Consider the following 24,621-nt stretch of genomic DNA (forward strand, 5'->3'; position numbering starts at 1 on the left):
TTTAAAAAGATCCTAATGCTGTCAAGGTAGACTGCAATGAGAAACACTTTGACAGCCACTGAGAAACCACAGAAAATGAGGAAATATTAAATATTGACAAAAATGAGACAGAAGAACCTATGAAGACAACAAAATGCAGGAAGGCCACAGGAGTGGATGACATCATAGTGGAGAGGTTGGAGGCAGCTACAATGGGCTCAGAGTCTGAGGAACTTCTCAGACTCTTCACAGAGAAATGGGAGCATGAAGTGATTCCCATAGAATTGAGCACTCAGTCATAATTCTCATACACAAGAAGAAGGGCAAGCTAGACTGCTCAAATTACAGGGACATTAGTTTGTTTAGCCATAACAGTAAGATTTTCTTCTCCATTATTTTGCATACAATCAAGGGCAGAACGGAGGAAATTGTAGCACAGGCCCAGTGTGGATTCAGAGCTAACAGGAGCACAATTGATCAGATCTTCACTTTAGGACAACTAGCAAGAAAATACAAAAAAATTAGAAAAAACTTGTGCGTCTGTTACATTGACTACAGGAATGCTTTGAACAGCATTTGGGAAAAAGTACTTTAGGAAACAATGGGGTTCTACAGGTACCCAGATAAAAATCAGAAGAATACCAGAAAATACCTATAAAGATACTTTTGCATCAGTCAAAGGCTGTAGAGAGCTAAGTGATCAGTTTAAGACAATCCTAGGAGTGTTGCAGGGATGCATCCTCTCACCACTACTCTTTGATATATTCCTGGAATAATAATAGCAACAACAACCCTGGAGGATGAGGAGATAGGCATGCAGATAGGTGGTGTGTGAATCAATAACTTGCATTTGGCTGACAACACAGCACTGCTTGCTGAAAGTCCAAATGAGTTGCAGGTCATGGTAAATAGAGTGGTGGTAGGAAGTGAGAACCTTGATATAAAAGTAAACATGGAGAAGGCTGAGATACAAAACTTGAGAAGGGCACACAGGATTTTAACTTGTAATAAAGAATGAGAACTTCAAACAAATAGTCAACTTTGTCTATTTGGGAGGTAACCTTGGTTCAAAAGAGAACCATTTCAGACCTCAAGAGGCAGACAGGGATAGAGAAGGCTACATTCCAGGCACTAAGAAACATTTGGTGAGCAAAAGACATAACAACAACAAAATTACAAGCATATTAGACAAGTTTGAGCTGTCTTTTTTATTACTGAAACCTGGACAATGAAACGCTCCTCAGAATAGCAGGTGAATGTGTTTGAGATGGCATTTCTCAAAAGGTTTCTTAGGAAGAGATAGATTGTGTAACAATGACATTTAGAAACATCTCCATCTGCAGAAGGAAGTAAACTACAGGATATGAAACAGTGCTTTAGATGCTTTGGCCATGCTATGAGAACGAAAGGTGCACATGCCTGAAGATAGCACTGCTAGAAGGAGTGCATGGGATAAGGCAAACAGGAAGGCCCCCAATATGCTGGATCAACAGCATGAATGAAGACTGTGGAACCTTGAGAATGACAATAACACAAGCATCAAGGACTGCCCAGGAGAGGAACAACTGGAGAACCACCAGAAATAGGCTGTTCATACATGCTTAAGCATTGCTAGGGCATAAAAGATGGTGATGATGATAATGATGATGATGATTACAAACAAACAAACCAAAAGAGTGTGTGCCCCCACTGCAGTTTCTATTAGAAAAAGATATGGATGAAAGTTATTTGCTCTTTGTATAAGTCATAAGGTTTATATTAAATGCTAAATAGAAAATAAAAAAAGGGTTGAAGTTGTATACAAATCTTTTCACTGGCTTTGTGAATCAGACTGAATATAAAAGCAGCATAATACAAGATCAATTGCTCCAAACTCAGTGTAGAAACAGGAAAATGCCTTTTCAGTTCTATGCTTTGCCTTTTTGTTAAATTCCGAGTAATACAGATACATTATATCTCCTTACCCATATCCTAGCCTATTATGATTAAAATGACTTGGCAATTGACGAGGCATAGAGTCATTGAACTGACAATATTCTGGATATATCTGCAAGCAAGAGTCTACATATTGTTAATTGGAATAGAAAAACCAGTATAAAAATGTGAGTACTATAAACTTTGGAATATATTCCTGGATTCAAATAGAAGTAGAAAGGAAGCTCAGCAAACATATTCCTATCCCTCTGGTTCCTGACTTTGTACAAAATATGAAAATAACAACCACACTTCCTTGCAGGCTCTGTGTGTGTGCTTCTTGGATTCTGGAAACAAGGTAGTAAGAAAATACAATGATCTGGTGTAGACAGTACTATCAATAATACTGAGAGAGGTAAGTAAAGTAAAGGATGCCTGGGGCATTCCATAACAAACCACAAAGAACACTCACCATTGACATAGAGACTGTCCTTGTCCAGGGAGTAGTTCCCCAGCTGGGTGATTTCCTGAGTTAGGTTTCTCAGCTCTGTGTACAGCTCTTTGATGTCCATCCCACGATGTGCAGGGTCATGGTAGTAGGCACAGACGGCATCCACACCAGTGGCTGTTCCGTTCTTCTTAGGCCTGGAAAGAGAGGAGTGTGGAGCCTTCAGAAATGTCATAATGTAGATGAGAACCAGAAGGAAGGAGGAGGAATGAGAATGGTAAAAAGAGCAGTGCTCATTCCTTGCAAAGGGACAGAAAGGAGACTCACCTGAGGGAATCCAGTCTGCAACTGGAGTTGACGGAGTCATTCTGCAACACGTGTCCAAGCTGTGGATGGGGAAGGAGAAGGGAAATGAAAGCAGGTTTTGGACAAAGGGGTCATATGGGATCAATCTCTGTCAGGCTGCTGGGATAAGGTTCTCACCAGGTACTGGAGGAAAGTCTCAGTTGAGCTGAACAGAGCTGAGGCATTGCTCATATTTGATGAATATGGAAGGTTGGTTATGGTGAAGTTGATTGTGAGGGTTTTTAGATGGTGCCCTATAGCTGCAGGAAGAGAAGAGATCAATTAGAATTTGCTTGCTGCCAGAGCGAAATCCTGTTCTCTTCAGTTTGGCTTTTCTTTCAGTCTCCCACCAATCTCAAAATGTCCAATCAGGTCAGAACCTCCACAACTTCTTAACCCCACAGCACACAAATTGTCTTCTCTTAGCATTTCTCACATTCATTATCTATTCATTCCAGCACAGGTATTATCTTATGACCAGCACATACTTCCTGCCTACTCATTGGATGCAATGTCTAAAGATGTTCCTTACACTTGAACTACAATAGGAGCATCTTTACAAAACTCACACTGGGATGATATATAATACATTACTACCCATGGTCCCATGTGTACATTCAGTGTCAAGTGCACTTGAACATTTGACACTTGTGGTGGCTAATATGGCTATCAAGTAGTCACACGTGGGGATACAAATTGAAGAATTGCTTCCATCAGACTGTCAGTGGTCTTATCTATGTGACTTTTTTTTTTGGTATTTGATGTAGAAGAACCAGTAAACTATGAACAGCATTACAACCAGGCATGTGCCTTGTCATTCTGATCTTTGCACATATGAAGATGACCCTGACATTTCACATACTCTTTTTCTAGCTCTATCTGGAAGACAGGCAGATCTATTCAAATGCAGGCAATGGGATCCAGACTTACCTGTGGCAGGTTCTGGCTGCAGAGATGCAGGTGGAGAAGGTAGGGTAGTGTTGACTGGCTCATGGGCTGTGGAAAGGATTGTCATTGATGAAATCCCCATTTCCAAGAACACCTCATGCTTCATTTATCTAGATTGTTTTTAGGCATCTTAGAGTTTCAGCTCAGGATAAATTTTCCTCTGAAAACCTTCCCCTTCCTAAATACAAGACTGTCCATAGTGAGAGAAATATTTTTTTTAGCTATGATTATAGGCAGAAAAATCATTCACAGATGAACCATGAGCTAAACTGAAGAGTGACTGTGTGTGGAGAAGTGAATTTTACTATGACCAGAATTAACTTGAGATATTGAGATACAGTGTTTGAGTAAAAAACACAGAAGAATTAGGAGAATAGAGAATATAAAAAATTAGATGGATAGAAGGAAAGATATATAAAAGAGGACAAAAGTAACTCAATAAAAATAAAAAAAAGTCTTGTGTAGGTGGAAGATAGTAGAGGAGAGAGAACAACTAAGTTAATGAACTTGATGATGGGTTAGCAAGTGTGTGAGGATGTGTGCATGCACCAAGGAGCAGATTATATCATTCTAATGTAGATGAGTAGATGAGAATTGAATAGATGGGTAGGTGGATGGATCGGTAGATAAGCACTGCATGCATGGATACAGGAATTGATTTGTATGTGAGTTCACAGAATAACAAAAGAGAGAAAGTGAATTCTAAAATCTAAGCAAGCAGAAGACATGGGTGTATAAATAACTGAATGGACTGAATGATATGTAGTAGCTGAAAGAAGAGCAGTTGATCATACAGGTAGCGAATATATGAATATATAAGGACAGATGTGTCTGATAAAAGGTCAGGTGGGTGCACGTATGAATGCATAAAGAAAAAAAGTAGTATGACCTGGAATATGGACAGTAGTTGAGTTTGTCAATAAATGTGAATGAGTAAATAAAGAGAATCATGCATAAAGGAAGGAGAAAGAGAAGAAACTCATGAAATACAAAAGAATAGGTAAGGGAATGCGTTGATAGATGGATGGATGGATGGATGGATGGATGAATGGATGGATGGAAGGATAGTTAGACAGATAGATGGGTGAATGGAAGGATAGATAGTTCAAAAAATAGATGGATTGATGGAAATATGCAATGAGTGTAGGAATAGCTAGAAAAATGGAAGAATGGACAGCTGGAAAGGTAATGGTGAGTAGGCCAATGCACACCCAAAACTCTACTCCAAATGATTATGCAACCTTTACATAAGTCCTGGCACCTTGATGTAGTTGAGGAGAAAATAGGGAATACACTTGAACTTATTGGCACAAGGACTAATTTTTTGGGACAGAACCTGGAAAGCAAAGTCTTAAAGACTAATAATGAATACACGTCCTTGTGAATCCAAAAAAGCTTCTCTAGAAAAAAGATAGCATTGTTCGAACAAAGTAGTTTCTTACAGAATGGCAAAAAATTTATCAGCTAAATATTTGACAGAGGGCTAGTGTCAAGAATATTCAAATAAATTAAAAATTGTTCAAAAAGAAAACAACCCAATAAAAATTGTGTAATGGCTCCGATAATTCACACAAAATGAAATGCAAAGTGTTCACAAATATTTTTTTAAAAAGATGATCAACATACCTAAGTATCAGTAAAAAAAAATAAAACATCTTTAAAATTTCTCCTTATCCCTATCATAATGGCTAAGATTAAAACAACAACAAAAACCCCCCAAACAAACTCACAAAAACAAAATGACTACAAGTGCTGGCAGATGTGGGGAAACAGAAACAATTATTCACTTCTGGTAGGGGTGCATCCACTCTAGAAATAAGTGTGACAGTCCCTAAAATGGTAGAAATAGACCTACTATAAGATCCAATGTTAAAACTCTGGGCACACACTCAAGGCAGACCATACATTACTATTGAAAGACAGGCAAGTCCATGTTTATTGCTGATCTATTCACAATATCTAGCAAATTGTAACAGTTTAGATACCTACAAACTGGAGGACAGATAATAAAAATATGGTGCATTTCAACAATATTTTTAAGCTGGTAACAACAATACAATTGCCACAGTCTCTGTGAGTTCATCTGTGTACCAGTCCTGTTGTATCTGGAAGATACTGTATCCTTAGAGTCATCTACAGTGCCTTGAGCTGTACAAGTTCAAACGAGGAAATTACATCACTGAAAAATGGAAGTAGACCCCTTAACAAGAAACTGTTTGCAATGAGTACCAGTTAAGAAAGGGAAAATTAATTTTCACCAAAGGAGTGTCACTAGGTGTATAACCACATCCAGAGCAGGATGGGTCACAGGCCCAGAAATAGTAGAACAACAGAAAATGGACACCTTATTTTTTTTTCAGTTTTTAATTTGGTATGAGACTTATTTTTCATTTTTTTCCATTTTAAATTAATTTGTCTTCTTGATTTTTGTATGTTTGTTTGAAATTTACTTTTGTCTTTTGGGGACTTGGGGGATGGAGGAAAAACAAAGAGAGAGAAAGAACTTGAAGTTGTATGAGTAGGGAAGTGGGAAGGAACTGAAAGGAGCTGGAAGAGAGAAACATTATGATCAAAATACATCACATAGAAATTTAAATAAAATTGAAACAGTTAAGAAATGTGAAGATAAGTGGATGAAGTCGAAAACAATCAATATGGGTGAAGTAACCTGGAGCAAGAGATTAGAAGTCGGACATTTTCTATCATTTTAGATGTTTATTTTGAATCTTTAGATGTATTATTTCATTTGATAGGATATGGTGATATTGAGGAGGAAAGGGAATTAGAAAATTGGAAGGACAAGATGGGGAAGGAGGTACCTAGTCAAATGAGTAGGTAGAAAGGGAATACAGGGAGGAATAATGAATACTGAGGACATCACAAAATGTAAGGCAGAAATCTAATGCTATAGTAGTTACTATATAATGAGGAAGCAATGCCCTACTAGACACCACTGGATGATCAATAAAATCTAGCACTAGGAATGGATTATTCCTTTTGGAGCTATCGAGAAGTGATGCACCAGTGACTTCCAAACAGTTTTGCCTAATCCCATTGCTCTGGGTTACCTCCAGGACATCTTGGTTAGATTTGTATTGCTGAAGATACCAGGCATTTGAGCCATAGCACATGGGGAGGTAAACTGGCACTCAGCTGGAAGTTTCATCCCTTCTGGCTGGCTTTCAGAGTGCTGGAAGGTGCTATGCATGCTACTGGAGGAGGAAAGCAATCACAAATCTTGTTCTGCTGCTAACACTTTGAATTACAACTATGACTGGTCTGGTAACACATGTTAACTGATGCAATAGCATGACAAATTTTTGATATAATATTTAAAGAGAACTAATATAAATTAGAAAAGATACAAGAGAGAAGGCAATTTTAGAAAAACAAATAATTAGTAATCTAAATTTTGCAGCTTGATAATGAAGTACCTGATGGGGATTTTTCTTTTTAGGAGACATAAATTACATAGTAGTCATTTAAACTAAGCTCCATAATACTGTAAGCTACATTTTACAAATACTTTTATCAAACTGAGAAGAATATGGAAATTGAGAAACCCAACATTAGAGCTGAATTTAAGAGGAGTCCAATGGCTCTGTATCTTGCTTCCATTGAGATCTTGGCCTCTCTGAAGAGATTGGTTTGTATTTGGGTGAATTCTTCATTGAAAATGAGCAGAAAACATATGGACCAAGATCTAGGTCAGGCTAAATTGGTACTTACTTGTAGAAGGTTCTTCAGGACCAGGTTTATTATAACCTAAAAAATAGAAGTCATGTCAGAGGAAGGAAAACAGAAAAAGAAAAAAAATTAAGGAAAGGATTCATATAAACCTAACACCCATATTTCCTTGCCAGGTTTGTATGTGTGCTCTTGGATTCTTGAATCAAGGTACTAAGAAAATAGAATTAACTGGTGTAGACAGTACTATCAATAATATTGAGAGAGGTAAGAAAAATAAAGGATGCCTAGGACATCCCATAACAAACCACAGAGAACACTCACCATTGACATAGAGACTGTCCTTGTCCAGGGAGTAGTTCCCCAGCTGGGTGATTTCCTGAGTTAGGTTTCTCAGCTCTGTGTACAGCTCTTTGATGTCCACCCCAGAATGTGCAGGGTCATGGTAGTAGGCACAGACGGCATCCACACCAGTGGCTGTTCCGTTCTTCTTAGGCCTGGAAAGAGAGGAGTGTGGAGCCTTCAGAAAAGTCATAATGTAGATGAGAACCAGAAGGAAGGAGGAGGAATGAGAATGGTAACAAGAGCAGTGCTCATTCCTTGCAAAGGGACAGAAAGGAGACTCACCTGAGGGAATCCAGTCTGCAACTGGAGTTGAAGGAGTCATTCTGGAACACGTGTCCAAGCTGTGGATGGGGAAGGAGAAGGGAAATGAAAGCAGGTGTTGGACAAAGGGGTCATATGGGATCAATCTCTGTCAGGCTGCTGGGATAAGGTTCTCACCAGGTACTGGAGGAAAGTCTCAGTTGAGCTGAACAAAGCTGAATCATTGCTCATATTTGATGAATATGGAAGGTTGGTTATGGTGAAGTTGATTGTGAGGGTTTTTAGATGGTGCCCTATAGCTGCAGGAAGAGGAGAGATACAACTAAGAATTTGCTTGATGCCAGAGTGAAATCCTGTTCTCTCCAGTTTGGCTTCTCTTTCAGTCTCTCACGGCAACTGAACATGGCCAATCAGATCATAACTTACACAACTTCTTAATCCCACAACACACAATCACCTTCTGTTAAAATTCCCCACATTCATTCTCTCTTTATTCTAGCATATATTTTAGCTTGTGACCAGCACATACTTTCTGCAAACTTAATGGATGCAATGTCTAAAGCTGTCTCTATGTGGATCACTAGCAGTATGTTTCTCAAATGAAAAGTCACACTGGGATGGTCTATAATGCGTTGCTAAACATGGATCCATGTGCATTGTTGTGTCCAGGTTGTAACTGAAGACTTGACCCTTGTGGTGGCTAGTGATGATCGTTAAATAATCATACATGGGAATAAGAATTGAAGAATTGCTTCTATCAGATTGACAGTGGACCTAACTATGGGACTTATTTTTTATTGTAATTTGATCTAGAAGAACCAGTTAACTATGAACAGCACTGCCACCAGGCATGTGGCTTGTTAGTCTGATCTATGCACATATGAACATGATCCTGATACTTCACATACTGGTTGCCTAGATATATCTGGAAGACACGTGGTAGAAGTGTGGGACAAGGTATCTAATCACATGGTCCCAAGTTACCTGTGGCAGGTTCTGGCTGCAGAGATGCAGATGTAGAAGGTAGAGTAGTGGTGGCTGGCTCACGAGCTGTGGAAAGGATTGTCATTGATGAAATTCTCATTTCTGAGAACATTTCATGCTTCATTTATCTGGATTGTTCTTACTCATTCTAGAGTTTCAGCTCAGGAGAAATTTTCCTACTAAAGCTTTCCCCTTCTAAATACAACAAGGCTGTCCATAGTGACAGAAACTTTTCTAGCTATGATTAGAAGCAGAACAACTCTTCACAGATGAAACCTGAACTAAAATGAAGAGTGACTGTGTGTGGAGAAGTGAATTATGCTATGACCAGAATTAACTCAAGATATTGAGATAAGTAATCATTACAGTGGTTGAGAACACTGATGAATTAGGAGAATCGAGAGTAAAAAGGAAAAATAGAGGGATAGAAGGAAAAATACACAAAAGGAAGACCATAGTAATTCAAAAAGAATCAGAAAAGATATCTCATTTAGGTAGAATGTAGTAGAGAAGAGAGAACAAGTAAGTGAATGAACTTGATGATGAGTTAACAAGTGTGTGAGGATGTGTGCATGTGTGCATGCACCAAGGAGCAGATTATAGCATTCTAGTATAGATGAGTAAATGAGAATTGAATAGATGGGTAGGTGGATGGATGGGTAGATAAGCACTGCATGCATGGATACATGAATGGATTGGTAGGTGAGTTCAAAGAACAATAAAAGAGAGAAAGTGGATGCTAAAACCTAAGCAAGCAGAAGACATGGGTGTATAAAAAACTGAATGGTCTGAATAATATGTAGTAGCTGATAGCAAAGCAGGTGATAATACAGGTGGTGAATATATGAATATATAAGGAGAGATGTGCCTGATAAAAGGTCAGGTGGATGCATGTATGAATGCATAAAGGAAAAAAGTAGTATGACCTGGAATATGGACAGTAGTTTGAGTTAGTCAGTGAATGTAAATGAGTGAATAAACACAATCATGTATAAAGAAAGAAGAAAGAGAAGAAACTAATAAAATTTAATAGAATAGGTAGAAGAATAGATGAATGGATGGATGGATGAATGGATGGATGGATAGACAAATGGATGGATGGATGGATGGGTAGACAAATGGATGGATGGATGGATAGACAAATAGATGGATGGATGGATGGATGGTTCAGTGGATAGATGGATTGATGGAAAAGTGAGAGGAGTGTAGGAATAGCTAGAAAAATGGAAGAATGGACAGCTGGAAAGGTAATGATGAGAGGCCACTGAACACCCCAAACTCAACTCCAAATGATTAAACAACCTTTACATAAATCCTGGCACCTTGATGTAGTTGAAGAGAAAATGGGGAATGTGCTTGAACTTACTGGCATAAGAAACAGTTTTTTTGGGGGACAGAACCTGGATAGCATAGTCTTAAAGACTAACAATGAATACACATGTACTTGTGAATTAAAAAAAAAAAAACTTCTCTAGAGAAAAAGATAGCATTGTTTGAACAAAGTAGCTTCAAACAGAATGGCAAAAAATGTATCAGATAAATATTTGACAGAGGGTTAGAGTCAAGAACATACAAATAAATTAAAAATTATCCATAAAAAAACCAACCCAATAACAACTGTGGCAAGGCTGTGATAATTCTCACAAAATGAAATACAAACTGTGCAGAAATATTTTTAAAAAATGATCAACACATCTATGTATCAGTAAAAACACTTAAAACTTCTTTTTTTAAATATTTATTTATTTATTTATTATGTATACAATATTATGTCTGTATGCCTGAAGGCCAGAAGAGGGCGCCAGACCTCTTTACAGATGGTTGTGAGCCACCATGTGGTTGCTGGGAATTGAACTCAGGACCTTTGGAAGAGCAGGTAATGCTCTTAACCACTGAGCCATCTCTCCAGCCCCCACTTAGAACTTCTTTAAAATTTTATTTCTCCTCATCATAATGGCTAAGATTCAAACAAAGAAGAAACAAAAAACACACACAAGAAGAAAATGATTACAAGTGCTGGCAGATGTGGGGAAACAGGAATAATAATTAACTTTTATTTGGGGGTGTCTCCACTACAGATATAAGTGTGAAGGTCCCTAAAATGGTAGAAATAGATCTACTATAAGATTCAATGTTACCACTTTGTGCCATACACTCAAGGAGTCCATACATTACTACTGAAAGACAGGCATGTCCATGTTTATTGCTACTCTATTCACAATATCTAGCAAATTGTAACAGTCTAGATGCCCACCGACTAGTGGACAGATAATAAAAATATGGTACATTTCAACAATATTTTTAAGCTGGCAACAACAATACAATTGCCACAGTCTCTGTGAGTTCATCTGTGTACCAGTCCTGTTGTATCTGGAAGATACTGTATCCTTAGAGTCATCTACAGTGCTTTGAGCTGTACAAGTTCAAACGAGGAAATTACAGCACTGAAAAATGGAAGTAGACCCCTTACTAAGAAACTGTTTCCAATAAGGACCAGCTAAGAAAGGGAAAATCAATTTTCACCAAAGGAGTGTCACTAGGTGTATAACCACATCCAGAGCAGGATGGGTCACAGGCCCAGAAATAGTAGAACAACAGAAAATGGACACCTTATTTTTTCAGTTTTTAATTTGGTATGAGATTTTGTTTCATTTTCTTCCATTTTGAATTAATTTGTCTTCTTGATTTTTGTATGTTTGTTTGGATTTTACTTTTGTCTTTTGTGGACTTTGGGGATGGAGAAAAAAACAAAGAGAGAGAAAGAACTTGAAGTTGTATGAGTAGAGAAGTGGGAAGGAACTGAAAGGAGCTGGCGGAGAGAAATACATGAACAAAATACATCACATAGAAATTCAAATAAAAATGATAGAGTTATGAAATGTGAATATAAATGGATGAAGTCGAAAACAATCAATATGCGTGAAGTAATCTGGAGTAAGACAGGAGAAGTCATACATTTTCTATCATTTGTAGACGTTGATTTTGAATCTTTAGATGTATATATTTCATTTGATAGTATATGATGACATTGAGGGGGAAAGGGAATGAGAAAATTGGAAGGACAAGATGGGGAAGGAGGTAACTAGTCAAATGAGTAGGTAGAAGGGGAATGCAGGAAGAAATATTGAACACTAAGGACATCACAAATTGTCATGGAGAACTCTAATACTAAAGAAGTCTCCTAAAGTATATGCAAGCACACATATAAGAAGTCTAAATGGAGTTGCTATATAATGGGCAGCAATGCCCCACTAGACACCACTGGAAGACAAATACAAGTCCACTACTAGGAACAGATTATTCCTTTTGGAGCTATCAGCACGTGATGTACCAGTGATTTCCAAACAGAGCTGACTATTGCCATTGCATTTGGCTACCCTCCAGAACTTCTTGGTTAGATTTGTATTGCTGAAGATACCAGGCACTGGAGCCATAGCACATGGGGAGGTAAACTGGCACTCAGCTGGAAGTTTCATCCCTTCTGGCTGGCTTTCAGAGTGCTGGAAGGTGCTATGCATGCTACCGGAAGAGGAAAGCAATTACCAGTCTTGCTCAACTGCTAACTTTTTGAATTACAATGATAACTGGTCTGGTAAGACATGTTGCATTAGCAACAAAAATTCTTGATATAATATTCAAAGAGAACTAATATAAATTAGAAAAGATACAAGAGAGAAGGCAATTTTAGAAAAACAGTTTATTAGTCATCCAAATTTGCAGCATGATAACTAAGTCTCTAATGGGGATACTTCTTTTTACTGGACAATAATTACACTGTAGCCATCTAAACTAAGTCCCATAATTCTGTGAGCTACATTTTACAAATACTTTTATCCAACTGAGAAGAATATGGAAATTAAGAAAGCTAATATTAGAGTTGAGTTTCAAGAAGAGACCAATGGCTACGTGTCATGATTTCATTGAGACCCTGGCCTCTCTGAAGAGATTGGTTTCTATTTGGGTGAATTTTTCACTGAAAATGAGAAGAAAATATATGGACCAATATCTAGGTCATGCTACATTGGTACTTACTTGTCAAAGGTTCTTCAGGACCAGGCTTATTATAACCTAGGAAATAGTAGGCATGTTAGAGGAATGAAAAACGGAAGAAGGAAAAACAAAGGAAAGGATTCATATAAACATAACACCCACATTTTTCCCCAGTTTGTGTGTGTGTGTGTGCTTCTTGAAACAAGGTACTAAGAATATAGAATTAACTGGTGTAGACAGTACTATCAATAATATTGAGAGAGGTAAGAAAAACAAAGGATGCCTAGGACATCCCATAACAAACCACAGAGAACACTCACCATTGACATAGAGACTGTCCTTGTCCAGGGAGTAGTTCCCCAGCTGGGTGATTTCCTGAGTTAGGTTTCTCAGCTCTGTGTACAGCTCTTTGATGTCCATCCCACGATGTGCAGGGTCACGGTAGTAGGCACAGATGGCATCCACACCAGTGGCTGTTCCGTTCTTCTTAGGCCTGGAAAGAGAGGAGTGTGGAGCCTTCAGAAATGTCATAATGTAGATGAGAACCAGAAGGAAGGAGGAGGAATGAGAATGGTAACAAGAGCAGTGCTCATTCCTTGCAAAGGGACAGAAAGGAGACTCACCGGAGGGAATCCAGTCTGCAACTGGAGTTGACGGAGTCATTCTGCAACACGTGTCCAAGCTGTGGATGGGGAAGGAAGAGAGAAATGAAAGCAGGTGTTGGACAAAGGCGTCATATGGGATCAATCTCCCCCAGGCTGCTGGGATAAGGTTCTCACCAGGTACTGGAGGAAAGTCTCAGTTGAGCTGAACAGAGCTGAACCATTGCTCATATTTGATGAATATGGAAGGTTGGTTATGGTGAAGTTGATTGTGAGGGTTTTTAGATGGTGCCCTATAGCTGCAGGAAGAGGAGAGATACAACTGAGAATGTGCTTGATGCCAGAGTGAAATCCTGTCTCACCAGTTTGGCTCTCTACATGGCCAATCAGGTCAGAACCTATACAACTTCTTAACCCCACAGCACACAAATCACCTTCTCTTAGCATTCCTCACATTCATTCTCTCTTCATTCCAGTTCAGGTATTATCTCACGACCAGCACATGCTTCCTGCCTACTCATTGGATACAATGTCTAAAGATGTTATCTACACTAGAACTACAAGAGGAGCATCTTTCTGAAATGAAAACTTACACTGGGATGATCTATAGTGAATTACTACCCATGGTTACACATGTACTTTCAGTGTCAAATTTGCACTTGAAGATTTGACACTTGTAGTGGCCATTATGACTATCAAGCCCTCACATGTGGGAATACCAATTGAAGAATTGCTTCTATCAGACTGACAGTGGACTTAACTATGGGACATTTTTTTTTTCAATTTGAAGTAGAAGAACCAGTCAACTATGAACAGCACTACCACCAGGCATGTGGGCTTGTTAGTCTGATCTATGCACATATGAACATGACCCTGACACTAGCATATTCACAAACCCATATCCTAGATATATCTGGAAGACACGTGGTACAAGTGCAGGACAAGATATCTAATCAAAGGCAGACAATGGGATCCAGAGATACCTGTGGCAGGTTCTGGCTGCAGAGATGCAGATGGAGAAGGTAGGGTAGTGGTGGCTGGCACACGAGCTGTGGAAAGGATTGTCATTGCTGAAATTCTCATTTCTGAGAACATTTCATGCTTCATTTATCTGGATTGTTCTTCCTCATCCTAGAGTTTCAGCTCAGGAGGATTTTTCCTAAAATAACCTTCCCCTTCTAAATACAACAAGGCTGTCAATAGGGAAAGAAACTTTTCTAGCTATGATTAGAAGCAGAACAACTATTTGCAGGGAACCATTAGCTAAGCTTAAGAGTGTGTGTGGAGAAGTAAATTACACTATGAACAGAATTAACTCGAGATATTGAGATAAGTAATTAATATAGTGGTTGAGTAAAGAACACCGATGAATTAGGAGAATCGCAAATGTAAAGGAAAAGTAGATGGATAGAAGGAAAGTTACATAAAAGGAGGACCAATTCAATAAGAATCAGAAAAGATATCTCATTTAGGTAGAATGTAGTAGAGAAGAGAGAACAACTAAGTGAATGAACTTGATGATGAGTTAACAAGTGTGTGAGGATGTGTGATGTGTGCATGCACAAAGGAGCAGATTATAGCATTCTAATATAGATGAGTAGATGAGAATTGAATAGATGGGTAGGTGGAAGGATGGGTAGATAAGCACTGCATGCATGGATACATGAATGGATTGGTAGGTGAGTTCACAGAATAATAAAAGAGAGAAAGTGGATGCTAAAAGCTAAGCAAATAGAAGACAAAGGTGTGTAAAAAAATCTAATGGACTGAATGATATGTAGTAGCTGACAGAAGAGCAGTTGATCACACAGGTAGCGAATATATGAATATATACGGAGAGATGTGTCTGATAAAAGGTCAGGTGGATGCATGTATGAATGCATAAAGAAAAAAAGTAGTATGACCTGGAATATAGACAGTAGTTGAGTTTGTCAATAAATGTGAATGAGTAAATAAAGAGAATCATGCATAAAGGAAGGAGAAAGAGAAGAAACTCATGAAATACATAAGAATAGGTAAGAGAATGGGTTGATGGATGGATGGATGGATGGATGGATGGTTCAATAGATAGATGGATTGATGGAAAAGTGAGAAGAGTGCAGGAATAGATGGAAGAGTGGACAGCTGGAAAAGTAATGATGAGAGGCCACTGAACACCCCAAACTCAACTCAAAATGCTTAAACAACCTTTACATAAATCCTGGCACCTTGATGTAGTTGAAGAGAAAATGGGGAATGTGCTTGAACTTCTTGGAACAAGAAATTTTTTTTTTGTGACAGAACATGGATAGTAAAGTCTTAAAGTCCTTGTAAATCAAAAAAGCTTCTCTAGAGAAAAAGATAGCATTGTTTGCGCAAAGTGGCTTCTTACCAAATGGCAAAAAATTTATCAGCTATATATTTGACAGAAGGTTAGTGTCAAGAATATACAAATAGGGGGCTGGAGAGATGGCTCAGTGGTTAAGAGCATTGCCTGCTCTTCCAAAGGTCCTCAGTTCAATTCCCAGCAACCACATGGTGGCTCACAACAATCTGTAATGATGTCTGGTGCCCTCTTCTGGCCTGCGGACATACAGACAGAATATTGTATACATAGTAAATAAATAAATATTTAAAAAAAGAATATTCAAATAAATTAAAAATTATCCAAGAAGAAAATAAACCAATATAAATTGTGGCATGGCTCCTATAATTCTCACAAAATGAAATATAAACTGTGTAGAAATATTTTTTAAAAATATGATCAAATATCATGTATCAGTAAAAAATTTAAAACTTCTTTAAAATTTCATATATCTCTTTCATAATGGCTAAGAATAAAAGGATTTCAAGTGCTGGCAGATGTGGGCAAACAGGAATAATTATTCACTTTTATTTGGGCTGTATCTACTACAGAAATAACTGTAAAGGTTCCTAAAATGTTAGAAATAGATCTACTATAAAATCCAATGTTACCACTCTGGGGCATACACTCAAGGGAGTCCATACATTGCTATTGAAAGACAGTCATGCCCATGTTTATTGCTGCTCTATTTACAATATCTAGCAAATTGTAACAGTCTAGATGTTCACCAACTAGTGGACAGATAATAAAAATATGGTACATTTCAACAATATTTTTAAGCTGGTAAGAATAATACAATTGCCACAGTATCTGTCAGTTCATATGTGTACCAGTCCCCAGTCCTTTTGTATCTGGAAGATACTATAACCTTGGAGTTATATACAGTGCTTTGAGCTGTACAAGTTCAAACCAGGAAATTACAGCACTGAAAAACGGAAGTAGACCCCTTACCAAGAAACTGTTTCCAATAAGGACCAGCTAAGAAAGGGAAAATCAATTTTCACCAAAGGAGTGTCACTAGGTGTATAACCACATCCAGAGCAGGATGGGTCACAGGCCCAGAAATAGTAGAACAACAGAAAATGGACACCTTATTATTTTTTTTCAGTTTTTAATTTGGTAAGAGATTTTGTTTCATTTTCTTCCATTTTGAATTAATTTGTCTTCCTTATTTTTTATGTTTGTTTGGATTTTACTTTTGTCTTTTGTGGACTTGGGGGATGGAGAGAAAAACAAAGAGAGAGAAAGAACATGAAGTTGTATGAGTAGGGAAGTGGGAAGGAACTGAAAGGAGCTGGAGGAGAGAAACACATGAACAAAATAAATCACATAAAAATTTAAATAAAATCGAAACATTTAAGGAATGTGAATGTAAATGGATGAAGTTGAAAACAATCATTATGGGTGAAGTAACCTGAAGTAAGACAGAAGAAGTCATACATTTTCTATCATTTTAGATGTTTATTTTGAATCTTTAGATGTATGTATTTTATGTGTCAGGATATAGTTATATTAAGGGGGAAAGGGAATGAGAAAATTGGAAGGACAAGATGGGGAAGGAGGTACCTAGTCAAATGTGTAGGTAGAAGGGGAATACAGACAGGAATAATGAACACGAAGTAAATCACAAATTATTGTGAAAAACTCTAATGCTAACAAAGTTGCCTAAAGTATATGCATGCACACAAAAAGGAGTCTAAATGGAGTTGCTATATAATGGGGCAGCAATGCCCCACTAGACACCATTGGATGACAAATAAATATCCAGCACTAGGAATGGATTATTCCTTTTGGAGCTATTGAGAAGTGATGTACCAGTGACTTCCAAACAGTTTTGCCTATTACCATTGCATTGGGTTACTCTCCAGGACTTCTTGGTTAGATTCATATTGCTGAAGATACCAGGCACTTGAGCCATAGCACATGGACAGTTAAACCGACACTCAGCTGTAAGTTTCAACCTTTCTGGCTGGGTTTCAGAGTGCTGGAAGGTGCAATGCATGCTACTGGAGGAGATAAGCTATTAACAATCTTGATCAACTGCTAATGCTTTTAATTAGAACAATGACTGGTCTGGTAACACATATTCACTGATGCAAAAGCAACACAAATTCTTGGTATAATACTTAAAGAGAACTAGTATAAATTAGAAAATATACAAGAGAGAAGGAAAATATAAAAAAACCACTAAATTAGTCATCCAAATTTGCAGCTTGATAATAAAGTCCCTGATGGGGATACTTCTTTTTAGGGGACATAAATTACACAGTAGCCATCTAAATTAAGATCCATAATTCTGTGAGCTACATTGTACAAATACTTTTATCCAACGGAGAAGAACATGGAAATTCAAAAATTCAACATTAGAGTTGAGTTTCAAGAAGAGACCAATAGCTTTGTATCTTGCTTCCATTGAGACCTTAGCCTCTCTGAAGTTAATATTTGGGTAATTTCTTCATTGGAAATGAGCAGAAAATATATAGACCAAGGTTTAGGTCAGGCTAAATTGGTACTTACTTGTAGAAGGTTCTTCAGGACCAGGTTTATTATAACCTAAAAAATAGAAGTCATGTTAGAGAAAGGAAAACAGAAAAAGAAAAAAAAATTAAGGAAAGGATTCACATAAACCTAACACCCATATTTCCTTGCGAGGTTTGTGTTTGTGCTTCTTGGATTCTTGAAACAAGGTACTAAGAAAATAGAATTAACTGGTGTAGACATTACTAGCAATAATACTGAGAGAGGTAAGAAAAACAAAGGATGCCTAGGACATCCCATAACAAACCACAGAGAACACTCACCATTGACATAGAGACTGTCCTTGTCCAGGGAGTAGTTCCCCAGCTGGGTGATTTCCTGAGTTAGGTTTCTCAGCTCTGTGTACAGCTCTTTGATGTCCATCCCACGATGTGCAGGGTCATGGTAGTAGGCACAGACGGCATCCACACCAGTGGCTGTTCCGTTCTTCTTAGGCCTGGAAAGAGAGGAGTGTGGAGCCTTTAGAAATGTCATAATGTAGATGAGAACCAGAAGGAAGGAGGAGGAATGAGAATGGTAACAAGAGCAGTGCTCATTCCTTGCAAAGGGACAGAAAGGAGACTCACTGGAGGGAATCCAGTCTGCAACTGGAGTTGACGGAGTCATTCTGGAACACGTGTCCAAGCTGTGGATGGGGAAGGAGAAAGGAAATGGAAGCAGGTGTTGGACAAAGGGGTCATATGGGATCAATCTCTGTCAGGCTGCTGGGATAAGGTTCTCACCAGGTACTGGAGGAAAGTCTCAGTTGAGCTGAACAAAGCTGAACCATTGCTCATATTTGATGAATATGGAAGGTTGGTTATGGTGAAGTTGATTGTGAGGGTTTTTAGATGGTGTCCTATAGCTGCAGGAAGAGGAGAGATACAACTGAGAATGTGCTTGATGCCAGAGTGAAATCCTGTTCTCACCAGTTTGGCTTCTCTTCTATTCTCCCACCATATCTCAACATGGCCCATCAGGTCAGAATCAACACAACTTCTTAACCCCACAGCACACAAATTGTCTTCTCTTACCATTCCTCACATTAATTCTCTCTTCATTCTATCACAGGTCTTATGACAGCACACACTTCTGCAGACTCATTGGTTACAATGTGTAAAGATGTTCTCTATCTGGATCACTAGGAGCATCTTTCTGAATTGAAAACTCACACTGGGATGATCCATAGTGCATAACCACCGATGGTTTCATGTGTACTTTCAGTGTCAGGGTTGCAATTGAAGATTTGACACCTGTGGTGGCTAGTATTGCTTGTCAAGAAGTCACAAATGGGGATAAGAATTGAGTAATTACTTCATCACATTGGCCTATGCACATATATACAGGACATATAGACATTTTTATTGCTATTTTATGTAGATGATCCAGTCCACTATAAGCCACTCCACTATCAGGCATGTAGGCTTGTGATGAACAAGAAAGGGAGCTGACATGAGACTGAATGCAAGCCAGAAGTCAGTGTTCCCCCGGGGTCTGCTTTAGGCCATTGCTCTTGTTTCTTGCCTTGAATTTTTAGTTGGTTTGCATTAAGTGTAGACTGTAACATGGACCCATAAATTGAAACAACTCATACGTTCTCAAATTGCTTTAGACTATAACGTCTATCACAGCAAAAGAACGCAACCTACAACGGCACTCAATTCATCTTCCAGTGATTTTCATTCTCATTTACACATCCGTTCTGAGTCTACCACTATGACCCAGTAGGTGCTAAGGAGGACATATATAGGCTGCATTGCATGTTAAACATTATTATTCATGGAAATCAAATTCCTCCCATTTACTCTATTTTTGCTGGTCACTGAGCCCTCTTATTGAAATCCTCACAGGAACACTCTATGCTTTCTTTATCTTGATCACATGCACTCATCTGGATAGTTATTTCAGGAGGAATTTTCCTCAGAAATTCTTCCCCTGTTTGTCTATTTGTCTCACATGCCATTTGGCTGCATGTGGGCAAGTACCTGGTTTGATTGTTGGTCTGACTTTTGCGCATATGAAGATGACCCTGACACTAGCATCTTTGTTTTTTAACGAAAGCCAAGAGAAGATAAATAAAACCGACTCTGGTGGGATAAGAACCGACACTAGCATCTTTGCATCATGGTTTTCTAGCTCTATTTAGAAGGCAGGGGTGGAAGTTTGAGGTAGGGGATATAATCAAAGGCAGACAATGGGATCCCTAGATACCTGTGGCAGGTTCTGGCTGCAGAGATGCAGATGGAGAAGGTAGGAAAGTGGTGGCTGACTCACAAACTGTGGAAATGATTGTCATTGATGAAATTCTCATTTCCAAGAACATTTAATGCTTCATTTATCTGGATTGTTCTTACTCATCCTAGAGATTCAGCTCAGGAAGAATTTTTCTCAGAAAACCTTCCCCTTCTAAATACAAGGCTGTCCATAGTGAGAAATTTTTCTAGCTATGATTAGAGGCAGAACAACCAATTGTAGGTGAACCATGAACTAAACTGAAGAGTGACTATGTGTGGAGAAGTGAATTGTACTATGACCAGAATTGACTGAAGATATTGAGATAAAAATCAGCATAAATGATGAGCAAAGAACACAGATGAATTAGGAAAACAGAGGGAGTAGAGACTATATGGACAAGGGGGCATCAAGATCATGATGGGTTAATCCATAGAAATTGCTGACCTGAGCTCATGTGAACTCACAGACTTCAGACCCACAGCTGGGGAACCTGCATGGGAACTGAACTAGGATCACTACAAACAGGTGTGAGAGCTGTGCAGCTTTGTATATTTGAGAGGCTTCTGGCAGGGAGGACTAAAATCTATCCCTGGGGCATGAACTGGCTTTTGGAGCCTATTTCTTATGGTGGGATGTTTTGTTCAGTCTTGATGCTGGTGGAAGAGCTTTGGTCCCTCAACTTAATGTGCTAGGCTTTGTTGACTCCCTATGGGAGACCTTTCCTTTTTAGAGGAGTGAATGGGGGATGGGTAAGGAGAGACATGGCAGGAGCAGGGGGAATGGAGAGAGGGGGAACTGTGGTTGCAATGTAAAATGAATAAAAAATTTAATTAACAAGTTTCAAAAATATATAAAGGATAAATGAATGGATAGACAGAAGAATTTATAAAAGGAGGGCCAAAATATTCTATAATTCAAAAGGAATTATAGAGATACCAGAAAGGAGAGAAGAAAGGACAACAAAGTGAATGAACTTGATAGATAAAATAGTATGAGTGTGTGTATGTGTGTGTCTTGATTGATGAATGGACAGATTATACCATAATTATATGGATAAGTAGATGAGTATTGAATAGATGGATAGATGGATGGATGAATGGATGATGTGGGATTTCCCTGTATGCTGTGAATACTATTGGTTTATAAAGAAACTATCTTGGACCTGCGCAGGGAATATACATAGGTCAGGAAAACTAAACTGAATGCTGGGAGAAAGAAGGGTGGAATCAGAAGAAGCCATATAGTCCCACCGGAGACAGACACTGGAACTTTAGCCGGTAAGCCAAAGCCACGTGGCAATATATAGATTAATAGAAATGAGTTAAATGATAAAAGTCTTGGAGATATTAGGGATACAATGGTCATACCTAAATATAATAAAAGCTATTTACAGCAAGCCGACAGCTAACATTAAATTAAATGGAGAAAAACTCAAAGCCATCCCACTAAAATCAGGAACACAACAAGGCTGTCCACTCTCTCCATACCTCTTCAATATAGTGCTTGAAGTTCTAGCAATAACAATAAGACAACATAAGGGGATCAAGGGGATTTGTATTGGAAAAGAAGAAGTTAAGCTCTCGTTATTTGCAGATGATATGATAGTATACATAAGCGACCCCAAAAACTCTACCAAAGAACTCCTACAGCTGATAAACACCTTTAGTAATGTGGCAGGATACAAGATCAACTCCAAAAAATCAGTGGCCTTCCTATACACTAAGGACAAGGAAACAGAGGGAAATTAGAGAAGCATCACCTTTCACGATAGCCACAAATAGCATAAAATATCTTGGGGTAACTCTGACCAAGGATGTGAAAGATCTATTTGACAAGAACTTTAAGTCTTTGAAGAAAGAAATTGAAGAGGAAACCAGAAAATGGAAGGATCTCCCTTGCTCCTGGAATGGGAGGATCAACATAGTAAAAATGGCAATTCTACCAAAAGCAATCTATAGATTCAATGCAATCCCCATCAAAATCACATCAAAATTCTTCACAGATCTGGAGAGGACAATAATCAACTTTATATGGAAAAACAAAAAACCCAGGATAGCCAAAACAATCTTATACAACAAAGGAGCGTCTGGAGGCATTGCCATCCCTGACTTCAATCTCTACTACAGAGCTACAGTATTGAAAACAGCTTGGTATTGGCATAAAACCAGAGAAGTCGACCAATGGAATCGAATAGAAGACCCTGACATTAACCCCCAAACCTATGAAGACCTGATTTTTGATAAAGGAGCTAAAAGAATACAATGGAAAAAAGAGAGCATCTTCAACAAAGTGTGCTGGCACAACTGGATGTCAACCTGTAGAAGAATGAAAATAGACCCATATCTTTCACCGTGCACAAAACTCACGTCCAAATGGATTAAAGACCTCAATATCAGCCCGAACACACTGAAAAGGATAGAAGAGAAAGTGGGAAGTACTCTACAACACATGGGCACAGGAGACCACTTCCTACGTATAATCCCAGCAGCACAGACATTAAGGGCCTCATTGAATAAATGGGACCTCCTGAGACTGAGAAGCTTCTGTAAAGCAAAGGACACTGTCGCTAAGACAAAAAGGTAACCCACTGACTGGGAGAAGATCTTCACCAGCCCTGCAACTGACAAAGGTCTGATCTCCAAAATATATAAAGATCTCAAGAAACTAGACCATAAAAGGCTAATCAACCCAATTATAAAATGGGGCAATGAGCTGAACAGAGAATTCTCAACAGAAGAAGTTCAAATGGCCAAAAGACACTGAAAGTCATGCTCAACTTCCTTAGCGATCAGGGAAATGCAAATCAAGACAACTTTAAAATACCATCTTACACCTGTCAGAATGGCTAAAATAAAAAACACCAATGATAGCCTTTGTTGGAGAGGTTGTGGAGAAAGGGGTACACTCATCCATTGCTGGTGGGAATGCAAACTTGTGCAACCACTTTGGAAAGCAGTGTGGCGGTTTCTCAGGAAATTCGGGATCAACTTACCCCTGGACCCAGCAATACCACTCTTGGGAATATACCCAAGAGAGGCCTTATCATACAACAAAAGTATATGCTCTACAATGTTCATAGCAGCATTGTTTGTGATAGCCATAACCTGGAAACAACCTAGATGCCCTTCAATAGAAGAATGGATGGAATATATACATATTAGAGTACTACTCAGCAGTAAAAAACAAGGGCTTCTTGAATTTTGCATGCAAATGGATGGAAATAGAAAACACTATCCTGAGTGAGGTAAGACAGACCCAAAAAGAGGAACATGGGATGTACTCACTCATATTTGGTTTCTAGCCATAAACAAGGACATTGAGCCTATAATTAGGGATCCTAGAGAAGCTAAATAAGAAGGTGAACCCAAAGAAAAACCTATAGGCATCCTCCTGAATATTAACCTTCATCAGGCGATGAAAGGAGACAGAGACCCACATTGGAGCACCAGACATAAACCTCAAGGCCCAAATCAGGAGCAGAAGGAGAGAGAGCACGAGCAAGGAACTCAGGACTGTGAGGGGTGCACCCACACACTGAGACAATGGGGATGTTCTACTGGGAACTCACCAAGGCCAGCTGGCCTGGGTCTGGAAAAGCCTGGGATAAAACCAGACTCTCTGAACATAGCGGACAATGAAGACTACTGAGAACTCAAGAACAATGACTGATCCTACTGCATGCACTGGCTTTGTAGGAGCCTAGGCAGTTTGGATGCTCAACTTACTAGACCTGGATGGAGGTGGGGGTTCCTTGGACTTCCCACAGGACAGGGAACCCTGATTGCTTTTCGGGCTGAGGAGGGGGGGACTTAATTGGGGGAGGGGGAGGGAAATGGGAGGCGGTGGTGGGGAAGAGACAGAAATCTTTAATAAATAAATAAATTTAAAAAAAATAAAATAAAAGAGTTAGCCAATAAGAAGCTAGAATTAATGGGCCAAGCAATGATTTAAATAATATAGTTTCTGTGTGATGATTTTGGGTCTGAGTAGCCAGGAATCAACAAGCAGCCTCCATCAACAAA

At 38.7% G+C, this 24,621-nt stretch overlaps 1 protein-coding gene across 1 annotated transcript in view; it reads right to left on the minus strand.

The window, feature by feature from the left end:
* Nucleotides 1–24,621, minus strand: part of LOC121451308 (mucin-16-like) — a 192,194-nt gene that overhangs the window by 13,895 nt on the left and 153,678 nt on the right. The window contains exons 66-74 of the mRNA XM_041656777.1: nucleotides 14,487–14,552; nucleotides 13,681–13,796; nucleotides 7,949–8,007; nucleotides 7,646–7,818; nucleotides 7,364–7,399; nucleotides 3,617–3,682; nucleotides 2,825–2,946; nucleotides 2,669–2,727; nucleotides 2,366–2,538 (exon numbers count right to left, since the gene is read on the minus strand). Of these exons, the coding sequence (XP_041512711.1) occupies nucleotides 2,366–2,538; nucleotides 2,669–2,727; nucleotides 2,825–2,946; nucleotides 3,617–3,682; nucleotides 7,364–7,399; nucleotides 7,646–7,818; nucleotides 7,949–8,007; nucleotides 13,681–13,796; nucleotides 14,487–14,552 (870 nt within the window). The remainder of the gene's footprint in view (nucleotides 1–2,365; nucleotides 2,539–2,668; nucleotides 2,728–2,824; nucleotides 2,947–3,616; nucleotides 3,683–7,363; nucleotides 7,400–7,645; nucleotides 7,819–7,948; nucleotides 8,008–13,680; nucleotides 13,797–14,486; nucleotides 14,553–24,621) is intronic.

This window comes from Microtus oregoni, unplaced genomic scaffold (genome assembly GCF_018167655.1).
Source record: "Microtus oregoni isolate MIOR12 unplaced genomic scaffold, Mior012 000008F_ref0000371, whole genome shotgun sequence".
NCBI lineage: Eukaryota > Metazoa > Chordata > Mammalia > Rodentia > Cricetidae > Microtus > Microtus oregoni.